The following is a 25,127-nucleotide window of genomic DNA, read 5'->3' on the forward strand; positions in this document are numbered from 1 at the left end:
TTACATATATATATATATTTATATATATATTTATATAAATATTTATTTCTGTTAAACAAAAATAGTCTCTTCAAATCTTGTGAAAGTTTTTCGGTCAGTTTCTTTTGACCCAACCCTGATTCACCCCCAGCAATTGAGGAAACAGCATTTTTTCCCCCTCTCTTCTGCACACATGTAGAGCCAAAGAAGATTTTTCTACAGCTTAAAAAGCAGGGGAACTCCATAATTAGCATCTTTTAAGATTTCTGGACTTCAATGCCCAGAATTCCTCAGCTTGACTATGCTAGCTGAGGAATTCTGGGAGTTGAAGGCCACAAACTTTTAAAGCTGGTAGGTTTGGAGGCTCCTGACCTAAAGGAAGGTTCTGCTCAATACAGTTTTCTCCCTCAACACCACCCCCAGTTTATGGTTTGGCATTCAGGAAAAATTTCCACAAATCCGCAGGAGAGGTAAATTAGCAATTCCTTGAGAAGAAAATAGGCCTGATAGCGGGATCCTGTAACCCACTGTTCAAGAAAGCGGAGTTTCTTTTGGAAAAACTCAGGTGCTTCTTTCTGTACCCTGTTGTCTGAAAATGCCCGGTTTTGCATCAACTCTGCAGGCTGGCATGGAAGGTGCTTATCTCAAAGACTCCCTTCCGTTCACTTCTTTGATTCCGGAATAGAAAACGGAGATAATCGTCACTCGGACTCTTCTCTTTTGTCATCTCTTTCCTTGTTCCGCAATAACTTGAGAATGTGTTTTTCAATCACTTGTTGGACTGGAAAGCAAAGAAGAATTTTTACTGTACATTCATCATTTTTGGCAGTGCTTTGCTCTCCAAGCTTGTGTCAATTTGATTTCAGAATTTCAAATTTAAGGGCCTCTGGTGGCTCAACAGACTAATGCAGTCTGTTATTAACAGCAGCTGCCTGCAATTACTGCAGGTTCAAGTCCCACCAGGCCCAAGGTTGACTCAGCCTTCCATCCTTTATAAGGTAGGTAAAATGAGGACCCAGATTGTTGGGGGCAATAAGTTGACTTTGTATATAATATACAAATGAATGAAGACTATTGCTTGACATAGTGTAAGCCGCCCTGAGTCTTCGGAGAAGAGCGGGATATAAATTCAAATAAAAATAAATAAATAAATAAATAAAAAGAACATTTCGTGACCAAACTAGGTAACATCATCAATGGAGTGGTCTTGTCCTATTCTCCTTAGCCTAGGAGTGTCAAACTCAATTTCCCTCAGAGCAGCATCCTGGTTTGTTCAGGTGGTGGGGGGAGGAGACGGTGTGTGTGTGTGCGGCCAGGGTAGGCGTGGCCAGCTGAACCTCACTTGCGTTGGGGGCGCCTGTGGTGGCCTGAGCGTTCTGCCAGGAAAAACGGGCTCCCGGGCCCCGTTTTCAGCCACAACGGCCTCCTGCAGCCCTCTGCCAGTGAGAACGGAATTCGGTTGGCAGAGGGCTGCAGGAGGCTGTTGCCTGGGAGCCCATTTTCACTGGCAGGCGCACTGCAGGCCAGTCCTTTGCTGTTTCCAGGACCGCAGGTTAGATCTAAGCACCCTGTGGGCCGGATTTGGCGCACCGGTCTTGAGTTTTGACACCCCTGCCTTAATGATTCGAACGACCAATCAATAGGAGAACCAATCAGTTGCTCAGAATTTAAATATAGCTCCAAACGAACAACCAATCACAGCCAACTGACCACACTGGCACACAAGACATTTATAAGCTAAGGAGAATAGGACAAGAAAATCCTGATTATGATGTTACCTAGTTATTTTGGATTAAAACTGCCCTTTTTTCTCACCCCAATCCAGACAAGTTCCTTAAATTGACCTGATCAGGTGTGTTGTATGAGCCCAACCTCTTTTTTTCTAGCTCCTAAAATCCAAAAGAGCTCCTATATTTCTATTTGGTTAATTATTTTGATTCAAGTTGACTTTTCTCCCCAAAAGCATGATATACATGCCGGTATTGTTTATCACAATAATTCTGCAAGATAAGATTAAAGGTAAAGGTAAAGGTTCCCCTCGCACATACATGCTAGTCGTTGCTGAATCTAGGGGGCGGTGCTCATCTCCGTTTCAAAGCCGAAGAGCCAGCGCTGTCTGAAGACGTCTCCGTGGTCATGTGGCCGGCATGACTCAACGCCAAAGGCGCACGGAACGCTGTTACCTTCCCACCAAAGGTGGTCCCTATTTTTTCTATTTGCATTTTTACGTGCTTTCGAAACTGCTAGGTTGGCAGAAGCTGGAACAAGTAACGGGAGCTCACCCCGTTCCACGGCAGCACTAGGGATTCGAACCACTGAGCTGCCGACCTTTCGATCGACAAGCTCAACGTCCTAGCCCCTGAGCCACCGTGTCCCACTAAGATAAGATTAAGAGGCTATAATTGAGATCAAATATGTGGGCTGAAAGGGGATTTGAATTTACAGTACAACCTAACTTGCATTAAGACATGGGGATTATGGGATCTGTTCCAACACCTGTGGAGCAAACCAGGTGAAAGAATCTAAGTGCAGGCGCCCTCTTGATCAAAAGGCATTTAGAAAGGAGAACTATGATTCTTAAAGAGTTGTGTTTCTCAACCGTTCAGAAACTAAGTTGAAACAAGCTTGGAGAGCAAACCACTGCCAAAATCTAAAATCCGAGCTACAAATATTTTCTATGATTTCAAAGTATATTCATTCTCCTGCACAGGAAGGATAGGTTGAAGTCCACAAGTCTTAAAGGAGCCAAGTTTGCAGACCCCAGGGATAGGTGAAGACCATTGCATGGTCACGTGATCAAAATTCGGATGCTGGGAAACTGGTTCGTATTTATGACTGTTGTAGTGTCCCGGGATCATGTGACACGCCCACCCTTTAGCGATCACTTCTGAAAAGCAAAATCGGCCTGTAATGGAGACTTTGCTATTTCCTGGCTGTGACAAACGAAGCAAAAGATTGTTATCCAGACCAGGGGTGTCAAACTTGATTTCATTGCTGCATCAGGGATGTGTTTAACCTCAGGGGGCTAGGGTGGCCGTGGCCTGCTTGACATCACTCATGTTGGGGGCACCGTGGTGGCCTGAGTGCTCTGCCAGAGAAAACGGGCTCCCACACTCTGTTTTCAGCTGCGACGGACTCCTGCAACCCTCTGCCAACGAAAACAGAGCTTGGGAGGGCTGCTCGCTGGCAGAGGCACTGCGGGCAGGGTTGAAATCCTACCGGTTTGGACTGGTTCGGGCGAACCGCTAGGGATTATGGGCATCAGTTCGCCGAATTGGTAGTAATTACCCCTCCTTGGCCCCACCCACGCCTGCCCAGTTGCCACTCACCTCTTCTGGCCGCTCGATATTCCACAGAATTCAATGTGAAATGCAGCTGAGAGAATGCTAACTTTTCTCCCTCCATTCACAAGGGAGCTGTTGCAACCTGTCCCTTTAAGGTAGTCCCCAGGAGGGAGGGGGCCGGGAGGGAACCATAAAGAGAGCAGCAGCTCCGTGCTGAACAGAGGGAGAAAAGTTAGCATTCTCTCTGCCACAGAATTCAAGGTTAAATGCAGCTGAGAGAATGGTAACTTTTCTCCCTCCATTCACAACGGAGCTGCTGCAGCCTGTCCCTTTAAGGTAGTCCCCAGGAGGGAGGGGGCCGGGAGGGAACCATAAAGAGAGCAGCAGCTCCGTGCTGAACGGAGGGAGAAAAGTTAGCATTCTCTCTGCCACAGAATTCAAGGTTAAATGCAGCAGAGAGAATGCTAACTTTTCTCCCCCCATTCACAACGGAGCTGCTGCAGCCTGTCCCTTTAAGGCAGTCCCCAGGATGGAGGGGAATTGTGGGGAGTAGCTGGAATGGAGTCGTTTTTGTAAAAGGCAGGAAAATGGGGAAGGGAATTTTCTTGCCTGTCATCCATTTCTCAATCTCAGCACTGACTGAGGGAAGGATATAGGCAGGAATATTCCCCTCCCCATTTTCCTGCCATTCGCGACAAGGAGTGGCTGGGAGGGGAGGGGCCGGTGAGGAGCATCTCAATGTGAGTGATGTGGGGTTGGCCACGCCCACCCAGTCACATGACCTCCCCCCCCAACAAGTCACGCCCACAGAAGCGGTAGGGGAAATTTTTTAATTTCACCCCTGACCAGTTCTTCGCTGTTTCTAGGGTGGCCCCCTTAGGCCAGATCTAGGCGCCCCGCAGGCTGGATCTGGGCCCGAGGCCTTGGGTTTGACAGCCCTGATCCAGACATACGTTTATAATATTTTATATGTTTATGTTTCGTTTTTTGTATTTTTTACCTTTTGGGATTTTAACGAAATGTGATGTGAATGTGCCATACGATAATAAATCTGCCAAGAAGCACTCTATGCCTGTCTGGAAAGGTGGGGCTGCTATGAAAGCATTCCTTCCCCACTGCCACCCCCAACTTACCTTTTTTGTGACCCAAAGCCACCGCAAGGTCCATTGGAGTATAGCCAGAATCCGCTTCGGTGGTGAGGTCTGCGCCACGGGCTGAAAACACAAGAGCAAAGAATTGGGGGGGGGATGTCCCCACATCATTGTAACAAGCTAAAAGTGACAATTTACAACGAATGACTACCTCACAGTTCAGTGATGCCATATATGCCACAAGTGGCACGCAGCACCCACTCTGTGGGCACACGAGCTGTCGGACCAGTTCAGTTCTGCCTTGCATGCGCGCGTGCCTCCTGCCGGCCAGCTGGTTGTCAGGTCTCTGCCGCTTATGCACGGGGGGCGGGTGTGTGGGCAGGGGGTGGGATGTGTGGGGGACCGCATATGAAGACAATTGGGGGCAGGGCATATGCAGGGGGCCGCACGTCAGGGGTAAAATGCTCCCAGTTCGGACCGGATCACGCGATCCGGTAGCGATGAGGACGGGTAGTTCGGAGAACCGGGAGCAAAAATCCCTGCCCCCGCCCATGCCCACCCAATCACCCAGTCCCCACTTGGCAGCTTCCTGCTTCTTTTGGTCTCACTCGCTATTCCGGCCTTGCTTCGGCTGCTGCAATCAATTGCATCAGCTAGCAACTGAATCTGCCTGCCTGCCTGCAATCCATCACATCAGTGAGCAACTCAATCTGCCTACCTTTTCCCTTGAATTAGGTAAATAAGGGGGGGAGCTTTAAAAAAAATAGTTAATTGGGGTTTTTTTAGATCCCAATTAACTATTTTTTATTTTATTTTTAGACATAGCAATTTAAAGTTAAGGAAGTTTTAAATTTAGCTGCTTTTATCTAAAAATATAAATAAAATAAAATAATAAAATAAAATATTTGTGCAGCTTTCTGAGATTTGGTGTGTTTCTGTAGTGTTTCACTCTAACTACACAAACACACAAAATCTCACAAAGCTGTATGTGGCATTTTGTGTGTGTGAGTCAGTTGTGTTGTGTTGTGTGTGTGTAAAGTGTGAAAGTTGGATTTTGGGCTTTTTGTGGCTGTGTGAGGTTCCTACTTGTTGCAGGGGCCATTTTGGGTGAGATGCAGCTGCTTTTACATTGTGTGTCAGTTGTGTTGTGTTGTGTGTGTGTAAAGTGTGAAAGTTGGTTTTTGGTACCTCTTATTGTTTTGTGGACTTTATTATTTTTATTATTTATTGTTATTGGGCACGCCCACCCAGTCACCTGACTACCAAGCCACGCCCATCCATTAAGCCACACCCACAGAACCAGTAGGGAAAATTTTTAGATTTCACCCCCTGCCACATGCGCTTGTGCGGGGGCCACACGCAAATTGCATTTTGGTGGTTCAGGGGCGCGTACACACATTCGCTTGTGCACTTTAGGCACTCGGTCTGGAAAAGATTAGCCATCACTGTCATAGATCGTGGACTTCACTGCAGCCAAATTGGGAATCATTTTGTGGCAACCTAAAAGACTAGGAAAAACATTCCAGCTGAGGCTTAAATGAGCTGAAATCTGATTCCATTAATTCACGGAAGGGTAACTTGCAGGATCCCAAATGCAAGTAGTCCTTAACGACCACAATTGAGCCCAAAATTTCTGTTGCTAAACGAGATACTTGCTAAGTGACTTTTGTCCCATTTTATCATTTTTCTTGCCACAATTGTTAAGTGAATCAATGCAATTGTTAAGTGAATCTGGCTTCCCCATTGACTTTGCTTGTCAGAAGGTTACAAATGGTGATCACGTGACCCGGGACACTGCAACCGTCATAAATATGAGTCAAGCCGCCAAGCGTTTGAATTTTGGTCACACGACCATGGGGATGCTGCAACGGTCGTTAAGTGGGGAAAACAGTTATAAGTCACTTTTTTCAGTGCCGTTGTAACTTCGAACTAAATGAACTGTTGCAAGTCAAGGACTACCTGTATTATTATTAGGACTGGTTGCACAATCGGCGAGATGTTTAGGTTGGATTTGGCATTTTAGTTCAGCCACATCCTTCCTAAGAATCAGATACAGGCAGATGTTCTTTGATGGCGTTAAAGGCATCGTCCACAGGATGGAAGCTGTTTCAAGTCAAGCTGCCTTTTGCAATTGACTCATGGCGGTTTTGTCAATGCCAATGGTGTTCAAGGGATGTTCCAGATCTTTTGGGGAATGCACCCAGAGGACCTATTATTATTGTTATCTCCCAGAATTCCCTCCTGACTGGCTCATAAAATTTTGATGGAGCCAATTGCCCCAAACTGACACTCCAGTGTTTGGCCATTTTGGATGGAATTCACAGTCGATGTTTTATAATCTGTCGCATACATGAAAAATAAAATGCTTAAACCTGGAAATAATTTAAAAGCTACCAAAAGGTTGCCTTTCTCCCTCCCCTCCCCACCCATCTCTATTGAAAAACATATTCTGGAATGGAGGATTAGACCAAGCATAGCAGGTGTGTTTGACTTACCTAGCAAGACCTCAACGCATTTCACATGATTGCCCCTTACAGCATAAAGCAGTGGAGTCCCACCATTCTGTAAAGATGATTGATAAGGTTAAGCCACAGTTGTCTTAATTTGTGGGGGTGAGAACATTGGTGCAACTTTTGGCTAGGGAAGTTTCTGGCTCACCAGTCCTTACCCTTGGCCACATTTCAATGCAATTGAGGTCAACGTTCAGAGTATCTAATCATGGAACTTTTAATCATGTTGGCTAGGGAAACAGAGAGAACTGGAGTTATTAGGGTTCAGAGAACTCCCCTCTTGCAGGCAAGGGAGTTGTACTCCCACCCACCCCACCCCAGTCCATCATCTCATCTCCAAAACTCATAAGACGGTGTTTCTCAAACTTGGGAATAAGTGTTGTACCTTAGAATCATTAAGTGTTGTACCTTAGAATTCTTGATGAAGGTATCTTTTCTTTTATGTACACCGAGAGTGTATGCACCAAGACAAATTCCTTGTGTGTCCAATCACACTTGGCCAATAAAATTATTCTATTCTATTCTATTCTATTCTATTCTATTCTATTCTATTCTATTCTATTCTATTCTATTCTATTCTATTCTATTCTATTCTATTCTATTCTAAAGATGACTGGACTTCAACTTCTAGAATTCTCCAGGTAGCCATTCTGGGAACTGAAAGTTCATGCATCTTAAAGTTCCCAGCGTTCAGAAACACAACTCTTAGAATCATAGTTCTCCTTTCTAAATGCCTTTTGATCAAGAGGGCACCTGCACTTAGATTCTTTCACCTGGTTTGCCCCACAGGTGTTGGAACAGATCCTATAATCCCCAGCCAGCATGTCTTAATGCAACAATGGGACCTGGAGTCCAGCTTCTACAGAAGATAACAGGGCTCAACGAGGCAAGATTCAAATTTTAACGTTAGGTTGTACTGTAAATTCAAATCCCCTTTCAGCCCACATATTTGATCTCAATTATAGTCTCTTAATCTTATCTTGCAGAATTGTTATGATAAACAATACCGGCATGTATATCATGCTTTGGGGGAGAAAAGTCAACTTGAATCAAAATAATTAACCAATTATTGTGGCTCAGCAGACTAAGTATGTCTGTTATTAACACAGCTGCTTGCAATTACTGCAAGTTCAAGTCCCACCAGGCCCAAGATTGACTCAGCCTTCCATCCTTTATAAGGTAGGTAAAATGAGGACCCAGATTGTTGGGGGCAATAAAAGTTGACTTTGTATATAATATACAAATGGATGAAGACTATTACTTAACACATTGTAAGCCGCCCTGAGTCTTCGGAGAAGGGCGGGATATAAATTCAAATTTTAAAAAATAGAAATATAGAAGCTCTTTTGGATTTTAGGAGCTAGAAAAGAAGAAGTTGGGCTCATACAACACACCTGATCAGATCAATTTAAGGAACGTGTCTGGATTGGGGTGAGAAAAAGGGCAGTTTTAATCCAAAATAACTAGGTAACATCATAATCAGGATTTTCTTGTCCTATTCTCTTTAGCTTATAAATGTCTTGTGTGCCAGTGTGGTCAGTTGGCTGTGTGATTTTTTGTTTTTGTTTGGAGCTATATTTAAATTCTGAGTAGCTGATTACTTCTCTTATTGATTAGTCGTTCAAATGGCTAAGGCAGGGGTGGCAAACTCAAGGCCGGTGGGCCAAATCCAGCCCACAGGGTGCTTAGATCTGGCCTGCGGTGCCGCCCTGGAAACAGCAAAGGACCGGCCCGCAGTGCCTCTGCCAGTGAAAAAGGGCTCCCAGGCTCTGTTTTCGGCCGCAACAGCCTCCTAAAGCCCTCTTCCAGTGAAAACGGAGCTCGGGTGGGGGTGGGGGGTGGAGTTTATTCCATTTTGGCTGGAAGAGGGCAACAGGAGGCCATTGCGGCTGAAAACGGGGCCCGGGAGCCCATTTTCTTTGGCAGAGCGCTCAGGCCACCACATCGAGGCCATCACACAAGTGATGTCAAACTGGCCACACCCTCCTGCCCCCCACCACCCCGGAAGTCAAATAACCCTAATGCGTCTCTCAATGAAATTGAGTTTGACACTCCCCCCCAGGCTAAGAAGACTTGGACAAGAACGGCAATTCTGAATTAAATTACAAGCCCCCATCCATTAGGTTATGCTGACCCCAAACACATTCAAACTCCGGGATGATGTCCAAACTTGGCCACTTAATCCTCCAAGAGAAAGAGACAAAAGAGGCGAAACATTTAGACCACCCCCATCTCCCCATTTTAGAAAAGGTTGCTGAAAAGTTGGCAGACTTGTAATTGCAAAGAACCGAAGAGGAAGCAGATTATCTCAATGTCCTTTCGTCCAGGTTCAAACCTAGAGAAGGGTACCAAAACCCCTAATCGCTTTTATGGATGATTCGTGGTGGGATCGAGCAGAGCTGGCCCTATGGGATGCCCCCGTGGCTTCTGGCCCCATCAATCATTCTATCTTACTGGACCAATTCAGTTCTCCTCCCTCAGTGCCATGGACAGTGTTCTGACCTAGGCTTCCCCAGAAAGCATGAAGCAAAATCCTGATACTGACAAAACCCCTTTTATTAAACAAACAGTAAATTCCTCTCATTCACCTTCAGCCAAGTCTTTCAAGGGAGAATTTACAGTCATAGACCTTATCTGGCTTGGAGAGCTGCCAGGCCGATACCTTCAAAACTTGGCAAAGAGTCTGGGAGAGTCACAATTAGGCGAACTAATTGTCTCCTGCAAAATCCACTCCCCTTTCGCTCCTCTTTATTCTCTATGGGAGGGGCCATTCATTGTCCACCTGTGGCCTTACTCCCAAGTTGACCCTTATTCTTTAGCTGTTCCCTTCGTCTGGCAACTCTGCCCATGCGCACACTGGGAACAGGCTCCATCTGTTCGTCTGCCTCACTGATGTCTGACTCTGAAGGCAGCTAATAACTGGCATCCGGCCCTGATCCCCTCTCTGCCTCCGATGCAGAGCCCTCGTCAGAGCCTTCCCCAGACTCCACGAATGGCCCATATTCCTCCCCATCCTCCTCACTGTCCAAATCTGCTGCCAGCTCTGCTGGCCACTGGCGGGCCACAACAGACAGTTACCCAATCATAGGTGTTGATGTCCACGGCCTTCTCCAACAGTAAGGTGACAATGCCCGTGTATCCCCCTGTGCTGGCGAGGGACAAGGCACTCTCCCGCTCCTTAGCAAGGATGTGGGGATCTGCGCCCTATAGAGAGTAAGAGAAAGATTTAGACTCACAGGGGTCTCCAACCTTGGCAACTTTAACACTTGTGGACTTCAACTCCCAGAATTCCTCAGCCAGCAAAGCTGGCTAAGGAATTCTGGGAGTTGGAGTCCACATGTCTTAAAGTTGCCAAGGTTGGAGACCCCAGATTTAGAGAATGCTCAAAATTATTGCCAGAAATATTGGCTTTCTAAGGCCAATATTATTCCCAGGCAAGCTTTCATACCCATTCTAGCATGCTGCGGACAGTTTCGATCTCTCCGAAAGCCGAGGCCCACATCAGAGGGGTGAATCCTCGCTCGTCGGGCTTATTCAGCAGGTTCTCACCTGTAAAAAGGGATGAATTGGGCAGCGGGGCCTAATCGAAATCCATGTTTTGGAGAAACATTTACTGAGTGGAAATTCTCCAGGCTGTATTCCTCTAGCATGATGCTTCTTAAAGTATGACTCTAAAACTGTCAGGGCAGCAGTGAAATCCTCTGAAGTCTGCTACCGGTTCTGTGAGTCTGCTATTGAGATGTGTTTGGTATGCGCATGCACGCGCAATGCTAAAAAAGGAACATTTTGAAGCCTTCCGAGTCTGCAAAGGTAAGTAGAACAGCGAAGGGGGGGGGAATCCGCTGTGCCATGCGATTTAGATTAGCTAGAAAGCAGGAAATCTGACGATTTTAGCTAATATGAATCGCACATCACAGCTGATCGTCACCCAGCTGATCGTCGGAAATACCGGTTTGCCCAAACTGGTAGCATTTTTTTTACTACCGGTTCGCCCGAACCAGTTTGAACCGGTAGCATTTCACCCCATGTCAGGGGTTCCCCAAGACTCTCTCAGGAGTCTTCAAAGTCGAAATTACTTGCCGGCCTATGTTGAAAAATAATAAAATATTAAAATTCCCTTAATCAAACGTGAGACTGTAGCAATAACAAATAGGTTGGTTTTAATTTTTAATACAGCGAATATTAATTCATACAAATAAAAACTCTTTTTGGGGTCCTCCAATAATTTTTAAAAGTGAGAAGGGGTCCCGATAGAAAACTAAAGAAACATTGCTCTAGTATAACGTTTCGCAAACGGAGTCACTTTCTTTAAGAGGTGTGGACTTCAACTCCCAGAATTCCTCAGCCAGCATTCTGGGGAATTCTGGGAATTGAAGGACATGATTCTTAAAGTTGTTCAAACTCAGGCTCTCCAGCAAAAGAATGAGAAACTGAGAAATTTCATGGCTTACCTTTTCGGAGGTTTTCCTTTAACAAGGTCAGTTCACCCTGAGCTGCAAGCTGGTGAATGGACAGAGCTAGAAAATCAAAAGAGAAGACAATGATCAAGACCGTTTAAGGGTTAGTAAATTAATAAATATGAACGAACCGTTCCACATAATGCAGTTTTGAATATCTTTTTAACAATCAAGCACATTTCAGATTTACTGAGGCACAGAGTTGCTAATTCAGTCATGTTTTATCATTACGTAATTTATACTGATTTCAGTGGGTGAAGAAGGAGCTAAGTGCTACGTTTTTAAACTTATTTATTATTTATTTTATTTTATTTTATTAAATTTTTATACCGCCCTTCTCCCGAAGGACTCAGGGCGGTGTACAGCCAAAATAAAACAGAATATATACAATTAAAACAACATTTAAAACAAAGCAAATTATAAAGGCTGATAATTAAAAATTTAAATTTTAAATTTTAAGAAATGTTAAGAAACCCAATTAAAATTCAACGCTATTATGCCAGTCCCGCTTGAATGAATAAATATGTTTAAGCTCACGACGGAAGGTCCGAAGATCAGGCACTTGACGCAGGCCAGGGGGAAGTTCGTTCCAGAGCGTCACTGCCCCACAGAGAAGGCCCTACTCCTGGGGGCCGCCAGCCGACACTGTTTGGCGGACGGAGACCCTCTCTGTGAGAACGTACGGGTCGGTGGGAGGCAAAGGGTAACAGCAGGCGGTCTCGTAAGTACCCGGGTCCTAAGCCATGGAGCGCTTTAAAGATGGTAACCAAAATCTTGAAGCGCACCCGAAAAACCACAGGAAGCCAGTGCAGACTACGGAGCAGTGGTGTCACGTGGGAGCTACGAGCGGCTCCCGTTACTACTCGCGCAGCCGCATTCTGGACTAACTGTAGCCTCCGGGTGCACCTCAAGGGCAGCCCCATGTAGAGAGCATTACAATAATCCAACCTAGACGTAACCAGAGCGTGAGTGACCGTGCATAAGGCATCCCGGTCAAGGAAGGGACGCAACTGGCGGACCAAGCGAACTTGGTAAAAGGCCCTCCTGGAGACGGCCGTCAGATGTTCATCAGCCGTCCATCCAGAAGGACGCCCAAGTTGCGAACCACCTCCTTTGGGGCCACTAACTCGCCCCCAACAGTCAGCCGCGGATGCAGCTGACTGTACCGGGATGTCAGCAAACTTGGGGAAATCTTATTCATCCTGGTAGCAAAACATACATTATCTTGACAAACCCATGGGAGGAAAATTTTGACTCAAAAAACAATGAACACAAAAGCTTAATTATAAGGAAACTGAAGTTTTCATCCAGTGCCTGATATAGCATGTATGTATTATTAAGAGATTAAAATTGGCTCCATTTCTCTTGCAACATTCAAATTAATCCATATAAAATGATTTGGACCTAATCTCCAAATCAGACCTGATTTGAACCATTAAAGGTTCCAAAAAAATACAAAAAAAAATACAAATGAATTGTCCCAGCTTGATTCACCCATATTTGAATTGATTAATTCAATACAAATTAATCAATTCAATGACTCAGATATTGGCAAAAGCCTAGCAGATTTTCATAACAAGTGGCAGGGGGGAATACATTTTTCTTTCTTCCAAGGAATTATGTTTTTAATAAAAATAAATACACTAGTCTTAAATCACTAGCAGGATGAAAGCGACAACTTAAAGTGAAAAAAAGTTTTAGATGCCAATCTTTCATTTTTGAATTTATTCAATTGGAGCGACTGCAGTGGAATCCTGGACTGACAAGAGGTTGGGCTAGATGACCTCCAAGATCCCTGCCAACCCTTACATTCTATGATTTTGGAGCTTCATGTTGATGAGCTGCACGCTTTATAGTACTTGCGTGGACTGTGAATTGCCAAGGGGTTTATGAACAACTATGAATCCATAACATTTGTAATAAATAAATACAACTTCTCCCATTGTTTCTCGGATAAAAATTTAAAATAACATTTGAATTCCTTTTGCCTACTGGTCTTCCACTTCAACAGGTTTTCCCCTCTCTGTGCTTAATTTCTTTTTTTTTGTTTATTCAAAAAGTTTTACAGAAAATTTTCCCCCCCTTTCCCCCCACCTCCCCTCCCTTCACAATCCCCCCCCCAACTTCCGGGAACGAGCACAAGGTATAGTTAAAAATAAAACAAACATATGCTAAAAAAATTTTCGTCCCAACTTAATTATACCCCTACAATCATCAATTCCTAACTTCCCCCTAAAATAATCAGAAATAATACATCATAATCATTCAAAGGCAATCTGATAACTCTTAGTCTGATATCTACTTTGAATATAGTCAATCCATTTTTCTGTGCTTAATTTCAACAGCTGAATTGTTGTGGTCCACCAGCAGCCTGCGGAGCTGGCAACAGAGTCGGGCAGCAATGAGGCTGAGGAAGAACATGGGCCAGTCCTGGAGGCTGGGAAAGGCCCGAATAAAGACTCTGCATCGGAGGCAGAGATGGGGCCAGGGCCATCGGGGAGTGAGGTGTGGACTCCGGAGCCTCCAGAGGCTGACAGTAGTGAGGCAGAGGAACAGGAGGAGCCTGTTCCTAATGCATGCATGAGAAGAGCTGCCAGAAGGCAAGAGCAGCTCAAGCAAAGAGGACAGCTCGGGAGTAGGGCCAAGAGATGATTGGCCCCTCCCATAAGGCTTAAAAGACCAACAACAGCATTTGGGCTTTGCCGGAAAACAACGCTGATAGTTTTGTCTTGTTGCATTTGTATCGGTGTCTTCTGAACTTTTGCCAAGAAAGGCTTTTGGCAGTTTGCCTAATTGGACCAAGGTTTGTGATAGGACTGTAGAATTTGTGTGGGAGGAATTTGCTTTAATTTAGTTGAACTACGCTGAGAATGAAGTAATTTTCAGCTGATCGAATAAAGTTTGTTTGTTTTACACTGACTGACTTCCCTACTACCTACTTGGGCCTGGGGCACAACATGAATATGCTGGACTCGCACAGCCTAAAAGCTTTCTTTTCTGACACAGAAAAAAACTCACTATCCAAAGTAGCCGGCAAGGCAGACACTTCATTGCCACGTTGGCGATTTGTCAGGGTGCTGGAACGCTTCAGGATCCCCCCATCTGCATTTTGAGAAATGAAAGAAAGAGAAAATTGAATCTTTTAGCTTATCAAATTCACCACAATTTGCGAGATTCACTTGGCTTTCTAAGTTGTAGTCTTGCTTTAGAAGCCCCGTTGAGTTCCTCCAAAATAAACCCTAAGGCTGTTACCGCATGCCTCCCACGGACCCGTACGCTCTCACAGAGAGGGACTTCTCAGGGTGCCGTCCGCCAAGCAATGTCGGCTGGCGGCCCCCAGGGGAAGGTCTTTCTCTGTGGGGGCTCCCACACTCTGGAATGAGCTTCCCCCGGGTTTACGCCAAATATCTGACCTTCGGACCTTCCGTCGCGAACTGAAGACACATCTTTTTATTTGCGCGGGGCTGGCTTAAATTTTATCGATTTTAAATTTTTTATTAATAATTTTAAATGGGGTTTTAGTTTATTATATATTTTAAACTTTTTAGGCTAATTATAAAATAAGTTTTTTAATTTGCATTTTAAATTGTACATTGTATTGCCTGTTTTATTTTTGCCTGTACACCGCCCTGAGTCCTTCGGGAGAAGGGCGGTATAAAAATCAAAATAATAAATAAAATAAATAAAATAAATAATAAATATCCCCAGGATGTGGACAAAAAAAAGTCAAAATGGCTACCACAGAACCACTGAAGCTTTGTCTGTTTGTGTGGCGGCCATGCTATTCTGGTGGCCATCTTCACTTTTTTGACTATAGCCATGCTCTAAGGCAACAAACAAATAGGAGAAAGAGAAGGCATTAAATTAATGCCATTTTGGTTAAGAATTACCATACTTTTTGGAGTATAAAACTCACTTTTCCCCCCACTAAAAGGGGGTGGAAATGTTGGTGCGTCTTATACACCGGATACAGTCATTTTTGGTCTCCCAAAGCCCCACCCCACACGTCCTGTTTTTGCAAAAAATGGGGCGCGCAGAGGTTTTGGGAGGCTTGCAGAGTGCTCCTGTGGGCTGGGGAGGGCAAAAACTCCCCCGTTTTTGCAAAAAACGGGCCCATTTTTGGCCTCCCAAATCCCCCATGTGTTGCGTTTTTGCTCTCCCCAGCCCCCAGGACCACTCTGCAGGCCTCCCAAATCCTCTACATGCCCCGTTTTTGCGAAAAATGGGATGCGCAGAGGGTTTGGGAGGCCTGCAGAGTGCTACTGGGGGCTGGGGAGGGCAAAAACTTTTTTTTCCTTGCTTACTTCTTCAAAATCTTGGTGCAGTTTATACATCAGTGCGTCTTATAGTCCGAAAAATATGAACTTTTTTCTTTCCAACCCTTCCTACCACAGTACAAGATAAACACACTCCAACCTCAACTTTTTGCTTTTTTAAGTCTTTTCCCCCTTGTTCCCTTTCCCTCCCTTAATTTCCTATTTTCTTTTCATCCTTTGTATTTTATATTAATAAAAATAAACATGATTCATAGTAAAGAATTAACATTTTTTCCAGATCTGCCTTCCACTTTTTTGGACAATTTAAACTGAGCGCATTTACTCCATGGGTCAGAAAAGATTCAATAAGTGAACTATTATTTGATCTTTTGGCGGAATACAAAGCACAGAAACTTCCCATCTTGGTGACATCTGCATCTTTTCCCATTACATTTATGCAAGGCACTCAAGCGCTCTCAAGACTTATAGAATAGAATAGAATAGAATAGAATTTATTGGCCAAGTGTGATTGGACACACAAGGAATTTGTCTTGGTGCATATGCTCTCAGTGTACATAAAAGAAAAGATATGTTCATCAAGGTACAACATGTACAATGTTATACATTTACATTTATAAAATGTATCCTGCCTAATTAAATGAGGTTTACTTTTTCAGTGTGTACAGGATTATTATTATTATTTATTATTTATTTGATTTTTATACCGAAGGACTCAGGGCGGTGTACAGGCAAAGTAAAAACAGGCAATACAATATACAATTTAAAATGCAAATTAAAAAACTTATTTTATAATTAGCCTAAAAATTTAAAATATATAATAAACTAAAACCCCATTTAAAATTATTAATAGAAAATTTAAAATCAATAAAATTTAAGCCAGCCCCGCGCGAATGAAAAGATGTGTCTTCAGTTCGCGACGGAAGGTCCGAAGGTCAGGTATTTGGCGTAAACCCGGGGGAAGCTCGTTCCAGAGTGTGGGAGCCCCCACAGAGAAGGACCTTCCCCTGGGGGCCGCCAGCCGACATTGCTTGGTGGACGGCACCCTGAGAAGGCCCTCTCTGTGAGAGCGTACGGGTCGGTGGGAGGCGTGTGGTAACAGCAGGCGGTCCCGTAAGTACCCAGGCCCTAAGCCATGGAGCGCTTTAAAGGTCGTAACCAAAACCTTAAAGTGCACTCGAAAGGCCGCAGTCTGCGCAGGAGCGGTGTTACGTGGGAGGATTGCCTTTTAAATTAAAGACACATTATTCCACTACTCATCATGTAGATAATTCCTCACTTAACTTGAATACAGATAGTCCTCCAGTTACAACCATTCACTTAATGACCATTCGAAGTTACATCACTGAAAAAAGTGACTTATGACCGTTTTTCACACTTACCACCATTGCAGCATCCCTATGGTCACATGATCAAAATTCAGAACGCTTGGCAAGTGGCTCCTTTTATGACGGTTGCCATATCTCAGGGGCATACGATCACCTTTTCTGACCTTCTGACAAGCAAAGTCAGTGGGGAAGCCAGATTCGCTTAACAACCGTGTAACTAACTTAGCAACTGCAGTGATTCACTTAACAACTGTAGAATGGGGCAAAATTCACTTAACTGTCTTGCTTACCAACGGAAATTTTGGGCTCAATTGCGATCATAAGTCGAGGACTACCTGTCTCATGAGAAACTTCTATTTTTATTCTGAAAAAAGCAGAGATTTTTAACAAGCTGCATTCCTGCCGCTGCGGTTATCCTCTCATATCTCATCTTCCCCTCAGAACTCCTTCCATTCGGATTTGAGCTTTGTGAACGTACCATTTAAATCATCCCCGGCTTCCGAATACGGAAACAATTGCAGATTTATGATCGTGTCGTCGTCGTCGTCATCTTTTCTGTCACTCGCTGAGACTTCAGGATCCCTCTGGCCGGTGGCTCGGATCATTTTAGAATCGCAGCAGCGTTGTTATTGTGCCTGCAGGTGTGTTGACGCACTGTGAAAGGTAGAATAGAACAGCAATTAGTTAATGCAGTGTTTTCTCAACCTTGGTCACTTTAAGAGGGGTGGACTTCAACTCCCAGAATTCCCCAGCCAGCAAAGCTGGCTGGGGAATTCTGGGAGTTGAAGTCCACCCTTCTTAAAGTGGCCATGGTTGAGAAACACTGAGCTAATGGATGAATACATAACATAGAGACCAGCTACCGATTAGCAATGGCCAAAGAGGAAGCAGTGAAGCAATTGCAAGCTGGAGCAACTTGGTTTGAAGACGCCATTCTTAACTCACCTTTCTTTACTAGAGACTTCTTGAACCCGATTTAGAAGGATGGATCCCGAAGGATCAAAGCAATCCCAGCTTCGACAGGAAGTAATTATTAACAAACAGCCCTTCTGCCATTCGTTCCTCTGCTGCCCTTCCGATGCAAAGTGAAAATAACTTTCTCTTCCCACAATGCATCTGATTCTGAAGCTCTGGTTATTCTGCTTTTTATATATATATATAAAAAACACAACACCTGGCTGGTGGGCCCTTTAAGGGATTCCCGGGAGTTTACGGAATTTTATGAATGGACCGACGGAATTTGCCCCACCCACCCGAACACTCCGCCTATTGTGTGTCAGGAGGGGGGCGGAGCTTCCTCCCCCCGCCCCCGAATGTTGAGCCTTAAAGGGACCGCTCTTCTATTGGTTTCTAAGCCCAGACCAAACCAAAGAGCTCTCGGCTCTCATCAAGCAAAAATTAATTCTTCCCTGCAGTTTCGGGAATTCCCGACGTTCGCGTGTAAGATTTCAGATTGCGATGCAGCTATTAAAAATAAATGTAAGATATCCGGGGCTGGCTTGATTTCCTTGGTTATAAATAGCTAAGGAAAGTAAAAATGATCCCAAAACAATGATGGACAAAGTAAGATATTGCAATTTTTTTCTCTCTGTGTAACTATATAGCTCCTCTCCTCCTTCCTTTCTTTTCTGTGTCCTTTTTCCCTTTTCCTTCCTTCTTCCCTGCCCTTCCCTTTTCCTCTCCTCTCCTCTCCTCTTCTTTTCTCTTCTTCTCTTCTCTTGGCTTGGAAAATTCATCTAAAACTAACCCCCTAAAACCATGGGACACGTTTCAATCATTTTTAAAAAATTGTTTAAACAGTTTAACAGATTAACAGAGTTGGAAGAGACCTTAGAGGTCAATTAACACATTTGAAAGAAAAGTGACCGTACTGGCCCATGTTTTTCTTTCAAAGCCTATTCCTTGCCTTGCAAAACAATTCGATTATTCTCTATAAGATGACACTTACAAAACATGTTCAATTTGGCTACTGCTTTTAATCCATTTTCTGGGTGTGGATAATCCAATGTCAAAGTAACCAAACAAATGGGGTTTCTAGGCAATCCTAAAACAGAATGAAGCCTTAACAAGCCTTCAATTTTCCATGCTCAACAACAAACGCAGACTAAATAGTCCCCCCCCCTTTTTGGGGGGGGGTTAGACAAAACAACCAATTCTAGACAGTAAAAACAGTGTTTCTCAACCATAGCAACTTCAAAAACGTGTGGCTTTCAACTGCAAGAATTCCCCAGTATGATATAAGAAGTATAATAAATAAAAACCACAACACTAAAATCGATACGGCATACAAAGAATAAATACAAAAACTGAAAACACAGGAAGAAACCAAACATTAAAAAAAAAATCTTTAGAAGAACATTCCATGGCTCCTGGAAGAAGATCCCTCTGCATTCAGGGGATTGTCTATTTTTCTGTCGTTTGTCTAATTGAGATTTTAAAAAATTGCATTGGGTTTTTGTGCTGGGATTTGTGAATTGCACAAACGCAACACACAATTCCACTGAGTGCAGCGGGATTTATTTCCAGGATCCATTGACCGTGTTAGAAAGCCTCACTGAACACAATAGGGGGGGGAAAAAGAGTATTCATGAAGTATTTAGGGACTGGTGACATCCATTCATTTGGAAAGGGAAACGCTCTCTCATAAACCTGGTCATCATTTTAGGCCCGAACCCCGATACGGGAAATCCGGGCATCAAGTAAATCAATAAATCCTGATGGATGAAAGAAACTACATTTTCCGCACCGTTTTGATTTAAAAAAAACCCCAAACCAGTAAGAACCTTTCTCCTCAGGCGGTGTTTCCACACAGGTACGTTTCTGACGATGCACCCAGCTTTCCGGAAGTTGCTGCTCGGCTGGCGTTCCGTCCCGGCTCTGCGGTCCGCTTGTTCTCACGCCGGGTCGGGCTCGGTTCGGTATCATGGAGGAGGCTGAAATGCAGCTGAAAGTGAAAAAGGGTAACAATGACGGCTACTTCCGGGTTATGTTACACTAAAATAAGTCCGGGGAAGAATGGAGAAAGGGGAAGCTTATTCTTTCCCCGTCCTTCTGGGTTGAGATTTGGGCATTAATGGAGCAAAAGTTAACACTGGTTACGGCTCTAGAGTTGGCCTGCGGGATCCATGCCTGGACAATTCCTGCCTATCAGGTGGAATTCCAACCTGATTCCATTTTTTTTATTTTAATGTTGAAAAAATGTCTCTCTTTCAGTATGGGACAGGCATTTTCTCCCAAGCTAGAAATGGGACAGAGACGTTTTGTTGCATTTATTTATTTTGTTTATTTTATTTATTTATTTTGTCGAGTACATATTAGATAATATATATATATATAAGTATAAGCATGAATTGAATACATAAAATGAATACAATTAAAGGGAACATTAGGACAGGGACGATAGGCACGCTTCAAATTTGGGTTGCTGACTGGGTGAGTGTGGGCCAATTGCTCTCTCTCTCTCCCTCTCAGCCCAGTCTTCCTCACCTGTTGTTGTGGGAAAAATAGGAGGCAGGAGCGTTAGGTATGTTTGCTGCCTTGAGTTATTTATTTTTAAAAAGCGGATGAAAATATCGTATTAACTATGTTTGCCACTTTGAATTATATATAAAAATCAGGATAAAAAAATGTAATAATAATACAGTTTACATGCTGCAACAATACCTCTAAGACCATCAAGCATCAACATCTGACTATCCCAGGTCCTTGGGAAGGACTCACTAGGACAGTAGTTCTCAGCCTTTATAATGCTGCGACCCCTTTAATACAATTCCCCACGATGTGGCGACCCCAACCGTAAAATTATTTTTGTTTTGAATTTATCACGCCTGAAGCCGTATTGGCTAGCGATCTGAACTGCTTGCGATTGCCTTGAGGACGGAGGCATTAAAGTGGAGACTCCTCCCCTATTAAGTTTATCGCGCCTGAAGCCAGATTAGGCTAGCGATTGGGAGTGATTGCAGCTGGCTTGAGAGGGAGACATCAGAGCAAAGATTTCTCTCTTTTTTAATTCATCGTGCCTGAAGCTGAATTCGGCTAGCGATTTGAAGAGCCTGCAGCTGGCTTGTCGAGTCAACCATTGGAGCGCAATTCTTCGACTCGCAAGTATACTTCCCATATTTCCAATGGTCTTAGGCGACCCCTGCAAATTGTCATTCGACCCCCAATGGGGTCGTGACCCACAGGTTGAGAACCGCTGCACTAGGATGACAAAAATTCCAAATTCAGTCTGAACATTGGCTGATTGTGCGACAAACCAAAACAACTGAAGTATGAAAGATTCACTTTCATTATCACCCTCCTGAATTCTTATTCTGTTTTTCAGTTTCATTTCTCTTTTTTGCACAGTGTTCATCTACCATTCTGAAACTGTTGTCTTTTTTAGACTGCCGTCTACCTTAACCTTTTTCCTGGTTCTGGTTAGTTTTTATACTTTGGAATTTTCTCCAAGGCTAAATATCCCTTTCTTGTATCGATGGTCATGAAGTCATGACATGTATTATCTGAACCCCCTTTTTTTTCTCTCTCTTCTGGTGTGGAAGCAAAGCCGTGAGAAAAAAAAAATGCTTTCTTTTCTTCTTATAGTGACAGACAAGTTTACAGAGAGCATGTATGTCCTGGCCAATGAACCTTCTGTTGCATTGTATCGGCTTCAAGAGCATGTCAGGCGCTCTCTCCCAGAACTGGCTGAACACAAAGTAAGCTGCGATCTGAACTGTAAATGAGAATGGATGTAGTGTCATTCCTAGAAATAGTCTATTAAACCCATTCTGTGACAGACACGACTTAGGGGCTCAGATGTTTAATTGTTCCTCCATACTTTGTAATTCCTTGCAGGCAGAAAAGTAGTATATTGGGGAGAGGGAAATTGGACATTTTTGCCATGAGATGTCAGTTTTCACCATGCAAAGTATCAGACCAATGTAGAGGCAGCTATGAGAAGTACAGTATGTTTATGCATAACTGCTAATCGAAGTCTCCTGTAAGTTTTTTAAATTTTGTTTTAATTGTATATTGTATTGTTTGCTTTTACTTTGGCTGTACACCGCCCTGAGTCCTTCGGGAGAAGGGCGGTATAGAAATCTAATAAATAATAATAATAATAATAATAAAAGTAAGGTCTGGCCTCAGCTATCCCCTCAAGAAAGCAAAACTCTTGAAACAGGTAGATTTTAAAAGGAACTTTTATTGGAAGATAGTGACAGCAAGGAGAATAGGCAGGATCTAAAGTTTCCGGGCAAAACCAAAATGTTAGGTTAAAAGTTGTTGGTCAAAAACCGAAGTGAGCCAATCCCCAGGTGTGAAGTAGTTGTGAGAACTTCGAGCTGAGAAGGTGATAAGAAGCTGGTCTGTCCTCTCTTCGGAGCTGAGACAAAACAGATGTCCCCAGGATCATCCCTCCCCCCTCCAATTCCCAGGAAGATACATCAAAGTGAATAAGGACCAAAGCAAGTGACAGATCATAGAAATACCAAAACTCCCCCATCCTGCCAGAATGGCAGCATCTCAATAGGGATCTACAGGGAGCTGACATCTTCAGAGCATTATCTGTAGTGGAGAAGTTTTGGGCTTTAAGGCCTGAGGATATATACTGTATCTGGCCTTTTATCAGTTTGGGTTTGTTACATTGCTAAGAAGAACGTGGTAAAATGCCCCTATGAGAGAAGGGGCACTACCAGCTTCTTTGAAAGAGTCAGTAATTAGGCTACTCTCGAAAAATAAATTAAGCCAGATTAAGAAGCAACAGGTCGCCCTTTCATACCCTAGTGGTTAAGTAGTTACGGATCATGTCAGAATTGTTTGGGGTGCAACCAGTTTTCTATATTGGCTCCATCCAGTTTCAAGGCCTTCTTTGGGAGAAACTCTGAAAATATTCACCTCATTTGACTGACCTCAGAAGGATAGAAGGCTGAGTCCACCTTGAGCTGGTCGGGATCGAACTCCTGGCAGTGAGCAGTGAATTAGCTTGCAATACTGCATTCTAACCACTGCGCTACCAGGGCTCTTGTGCTTCTCTCTACCTGGCAAAAGTTCAGCTGTCCTTTCTCTTTGCAGGCTGACATGCAGAGCTGGGAAGAACAGAGTCAAGGAGCCATTTACACTGTAGAATATGCTTGCAGGTGACTGCCCTTAAAAACTTGTTTTTAACCATTCTAACCACTGCGCCACTGGATTCCTGAGGCTGGGACACTCTTGTAATTTTAACCAGGTGCTTTCCCTCTTCTCTAGTGCCATCAAGAATATGAAAGACAGTAGCATGTATTTCAAGAACATCGAAGGGCTCCTGAGACATGCCATTGCCGTAAAAGATCGGCTGAATTCTGCGCGGAGGTAGCTCTAGAGATCCAGATCTGGGAAAACATCACGGCCGTCCTCTCTATTTATGGACAGGAGCTTCCAATGCCAAGGGGAAGCCACTCTACACAACAACGCAACCAAGACACATTTATATTAACCAGTCTCCAGGTTTAATCATTTTTTTAACATCAATAATTACTGTTAATTTAAAAAAAACACACTACAAGCAAAATGTTAGCAATACTTAGTTTTCAAGGAAGAAACACTGCAGGCAAGATCTTGTTGTGTCATGTGCTTGTGCAAGAACTGGGGTGAGACAGGATTGGCTTGGTGGAGGAAGTGGGCGGGGAGAGAATACATGGAATCAGGGGTGCTATTCAGCAGGTTCTGACAGGTTCTGGAGAACCGGTAGCGGAAATTTTGAGTAGTTCAGAGAACCGGCAAATATCACCTCTGGCCCCAGAGTGGGGTGGGAATGGAGATTTTGCAATATCCTTCCCCCAGGAGTGGGAAGGGAATGGGGATTTTGCAGTATCCTTCCCCCAGAGTGGGGAGGGAATGGGGATTTTGCAGTATCCTTTCCCTGCCAGGCCCAGCAAGCCACGCCCAAACCACACCCACAGAACCGGTAGTAAAAAATGTGAATTCCATCACTGCATGGAATCCCAGTATATCGAGCCAAACTGTTGGTCCATGTAGCTCATCATGGATGGCAAGTTGGTCACACCTCTCCTGAGCATCAGATGTGCCAGCTTTATTTGGAAATCTCAAATTCTGTACCCAGGAGCTTTTATACTGGCAAAACAAATGTTGTGCCATTTTACTGGCTGCCCGTCCTTCTCCCAGTTCTACCCTCTCCATCTTATCCTCTCCTTCCCTTTTCCAAGATATCCTTCTGTTTTTCCTTATGTTCTCACAGTCAAGGTAGATTTGGCCATCTCCTGCATGCAATCTTAGATTTAAGATGACCAGCCTACCCTGCCCTACACAAGGAAGGTTAAGAGAGAGAAACCCTTGAATGCTTCCTCTGTTTTATAATCAGGCTATCTAATTCAACTGTCCCAGTTCAAGCTCAATTATTAGAAGAAGGCTTAGTTGCCCTGTTAGATAAATACATATAATAGACTAACTGGATGCCCGAGCTTCGCTACGAAACTATGTGAACGGGCGTGATAAATTGACACTTAAAGCCCGAAACTTAATGTAGAATGTGTAACTCTGTAGCATAAAAGTGTGTTAATATAAGACAAAACTGGCAGTTAGAACAGAGTTCCTTTAGGTGGGGAGGGGGAGTAGAATGTCTAGTTCCTTAGCATCAGAGCGTCTGAATATAATACTTTATATGAAATACTAATGATCTGATGGTCATTTTGAAAAATCCTTTCTTAGTGAGCACGTAGAAGCCAAGAGGAACATACGTACCAAATTTCAAGTTTGTAGACTTTTCAGTTCTGGAGATTTTGTGATGAGTTAATGGAATTTGGCTTTTATATATATAAAGATTTCAGAACGGTAAAGATGTTAACTAGGGATGCAGCCAGTCACTTCTGCTGTAGGGACCAACATCATCCCAAGTTTGACTTTGATCCTTAGCGCGCTCAAAGACATTCTGTTTTACACACAACTCTTCCCTCGCTGAATCCCATGGATTACTGGTTCGGTATGACGGGAGAGAGCTGGCGAGGCATCATTTGTGTCTCTGGTCAGAGCCCAACTATCCAAGGACTGCATCAATGCCTTCATCCTGCCCTCCATCAACTTTTCATGGTCTCCAGAGCCCCCTCCAACCTCAAGGGATGAAAATTGGAGACCCCTCTCTTATCCTTTTGAAGTGGGGATCACAACACACCAAAAGTATAGGAATCCCTGAAGTTGGCCGAATGTAATTAAAAGGAAAAAAATCTTTC

The 25,127-nt window shown here is 43.8% G+C and overlaps 3 protein-coding genes across 8 annotated transcripts in view; 2 read left to right on the forward strand and 1 right to left on the reverse strand.

The window, feature by feature from the left end:
• Positions 1-14,201, forward strand: part of NR2C2AP (nuclear receptor 2C2 associated protein) — a 35,338-nt gene extending 21,137 nt beyond the window's left edge. For 2 of the 4 annotated variants that reach the window (XM_058163429.1, XM_058163428.1), the window contains exon 6: positions 13,667-14,183. In XM_058163429.1, the coding sequence (XP_058019412.1) occupies positions 13,667-13,905 (239 nt within the window). In that variant the 3' untranslated portion in view covers positions 13,906-14,183. Of the gene's footprint in view, positions 1-13,666 lie in introns of all 4 variants that reach the window. The other 2 variants (XM_058163430.1, XM_058163427.1) reach the window with 2 other exon arrangements.
• On the reverse strand, positions 1-19,867 carry RFXANK (regulatory factor X associated ankyrin containing protein). 3 transcript variants are annotated; one of them, XM_058163426.1, is made up of 9 exons: positions 19,740-19,867; positions 17,402-17,577; positions 14,340-14,423; positions 11,316-11,381; positions 10,313-10,413; positions 9,943-10,068; positions 6,850-6,916; positions 4,397-4,477; positions 1-760 (listed from the first exon to the last, which is right to left on the reverse strand). In XM_058163426.1, exons 2-9 carry the CDS (start codon positions 17,526-17,528, stop codon positions 681-683), a joined length of 732 nt encoding a protein of 243 aa, XP_058019409.1. In that variant the 5' UTR covers positions 17,529-17,577; positions 19,740-19,867; the 3' UTR covers positions 1-680. The 3 variants fall into 3 exon arrangements, with proteins under 3 accessions (XP_058019409.1, XP_058019408.1, XP_058019407.1); XM_058163425.1 differs by having other exon boundaries at positions 19,707-19,847; XM_058163424.1 differs by lacking the exon at positions 19,740-19,867 and adding an exon at positions 17,869-18,165.
• On the forward strand, positions 19,714-23,495 carry BORCS8 (BLOC-1 related complex subunit 8). The gene is made up of 4 exons (XM_058163433.1): positions 19,714-19,883; positions 21,508-21,620; positions 22,978-23,042; positions 23,152-23,495. Exons 1-4 carry the CDS (start codon positions 19,847-19,849, stop codon positions 23,255-23,257), a joined length of 321 nt encoding a protein of 106 aa, XP_058019416.1. The 5' UTR covers positions 19,714-19,846; the 3' UTR covers positions 23,258-23,495.
• The last annotated feature ends 1,632 nt before the right edge of the window (positions 23,496-25,127 follow it).

The sequence above is a fragment of the Ahaetulla prasina genome, chromosome 1, assembly GCF_028640845.1.
Source record: "Ahaetulla prasina isolate Xishuangbanna chromosome 1, ASM2864084v1, whole genome shotgun sequence".
Taxonomy (NCBI): Eukaryota; Metazoa; Chordata; class Lepidosauria; order Squamata; family Colubridae; genus Ahaetulla; species Ahaetulla prasina.

Bases quoted from the DNA above. Each gene is read 5' to 3' on its own strand.
- RFXANK (XM_058163426.1), bottom strand. From the start codon at position 17,528: ATGATCCGAGCCACCGGCCAGAGGGATCCTGAAGTCTCAGCGAGTGAC. The intron at 14,424-17,401 runs GTACGTTCACAA...CTCAAAATGCAG, and splicing joins AGCCGGGGATGATTTAAATG to ATGGGGGGATCCTGAAGCGT. The intron at 11,382-14,339 runs GTGAGTTTTTTT...TTGATTTTCTAG, and splicing joins CTTGCCGGCTACTTTGGATA to CTCTGTCCATTCACCAGCTT.
- BORCS8 (XM_058163433.1), top strand. From the start codon at position 19,847: ATGGAGGAGGCTGAAATGCAGCTGAAAGTGAAAAAGG. The intron at 21,621-22,977 runs GTAAGCTGCGAT...TTCTCTTTGCAG, and splicing joins CAGAACTGGCTGAACACAAA to GCTGACATGCAGAGCTGGGA. The intron at 23,043-23,151 runs GTGACTGCCCTT...CCTCTTCTCTAG, and splicing joins ACTGTAGAATATGCTTGCAG to TGCCATCAAGAATATGAAAG.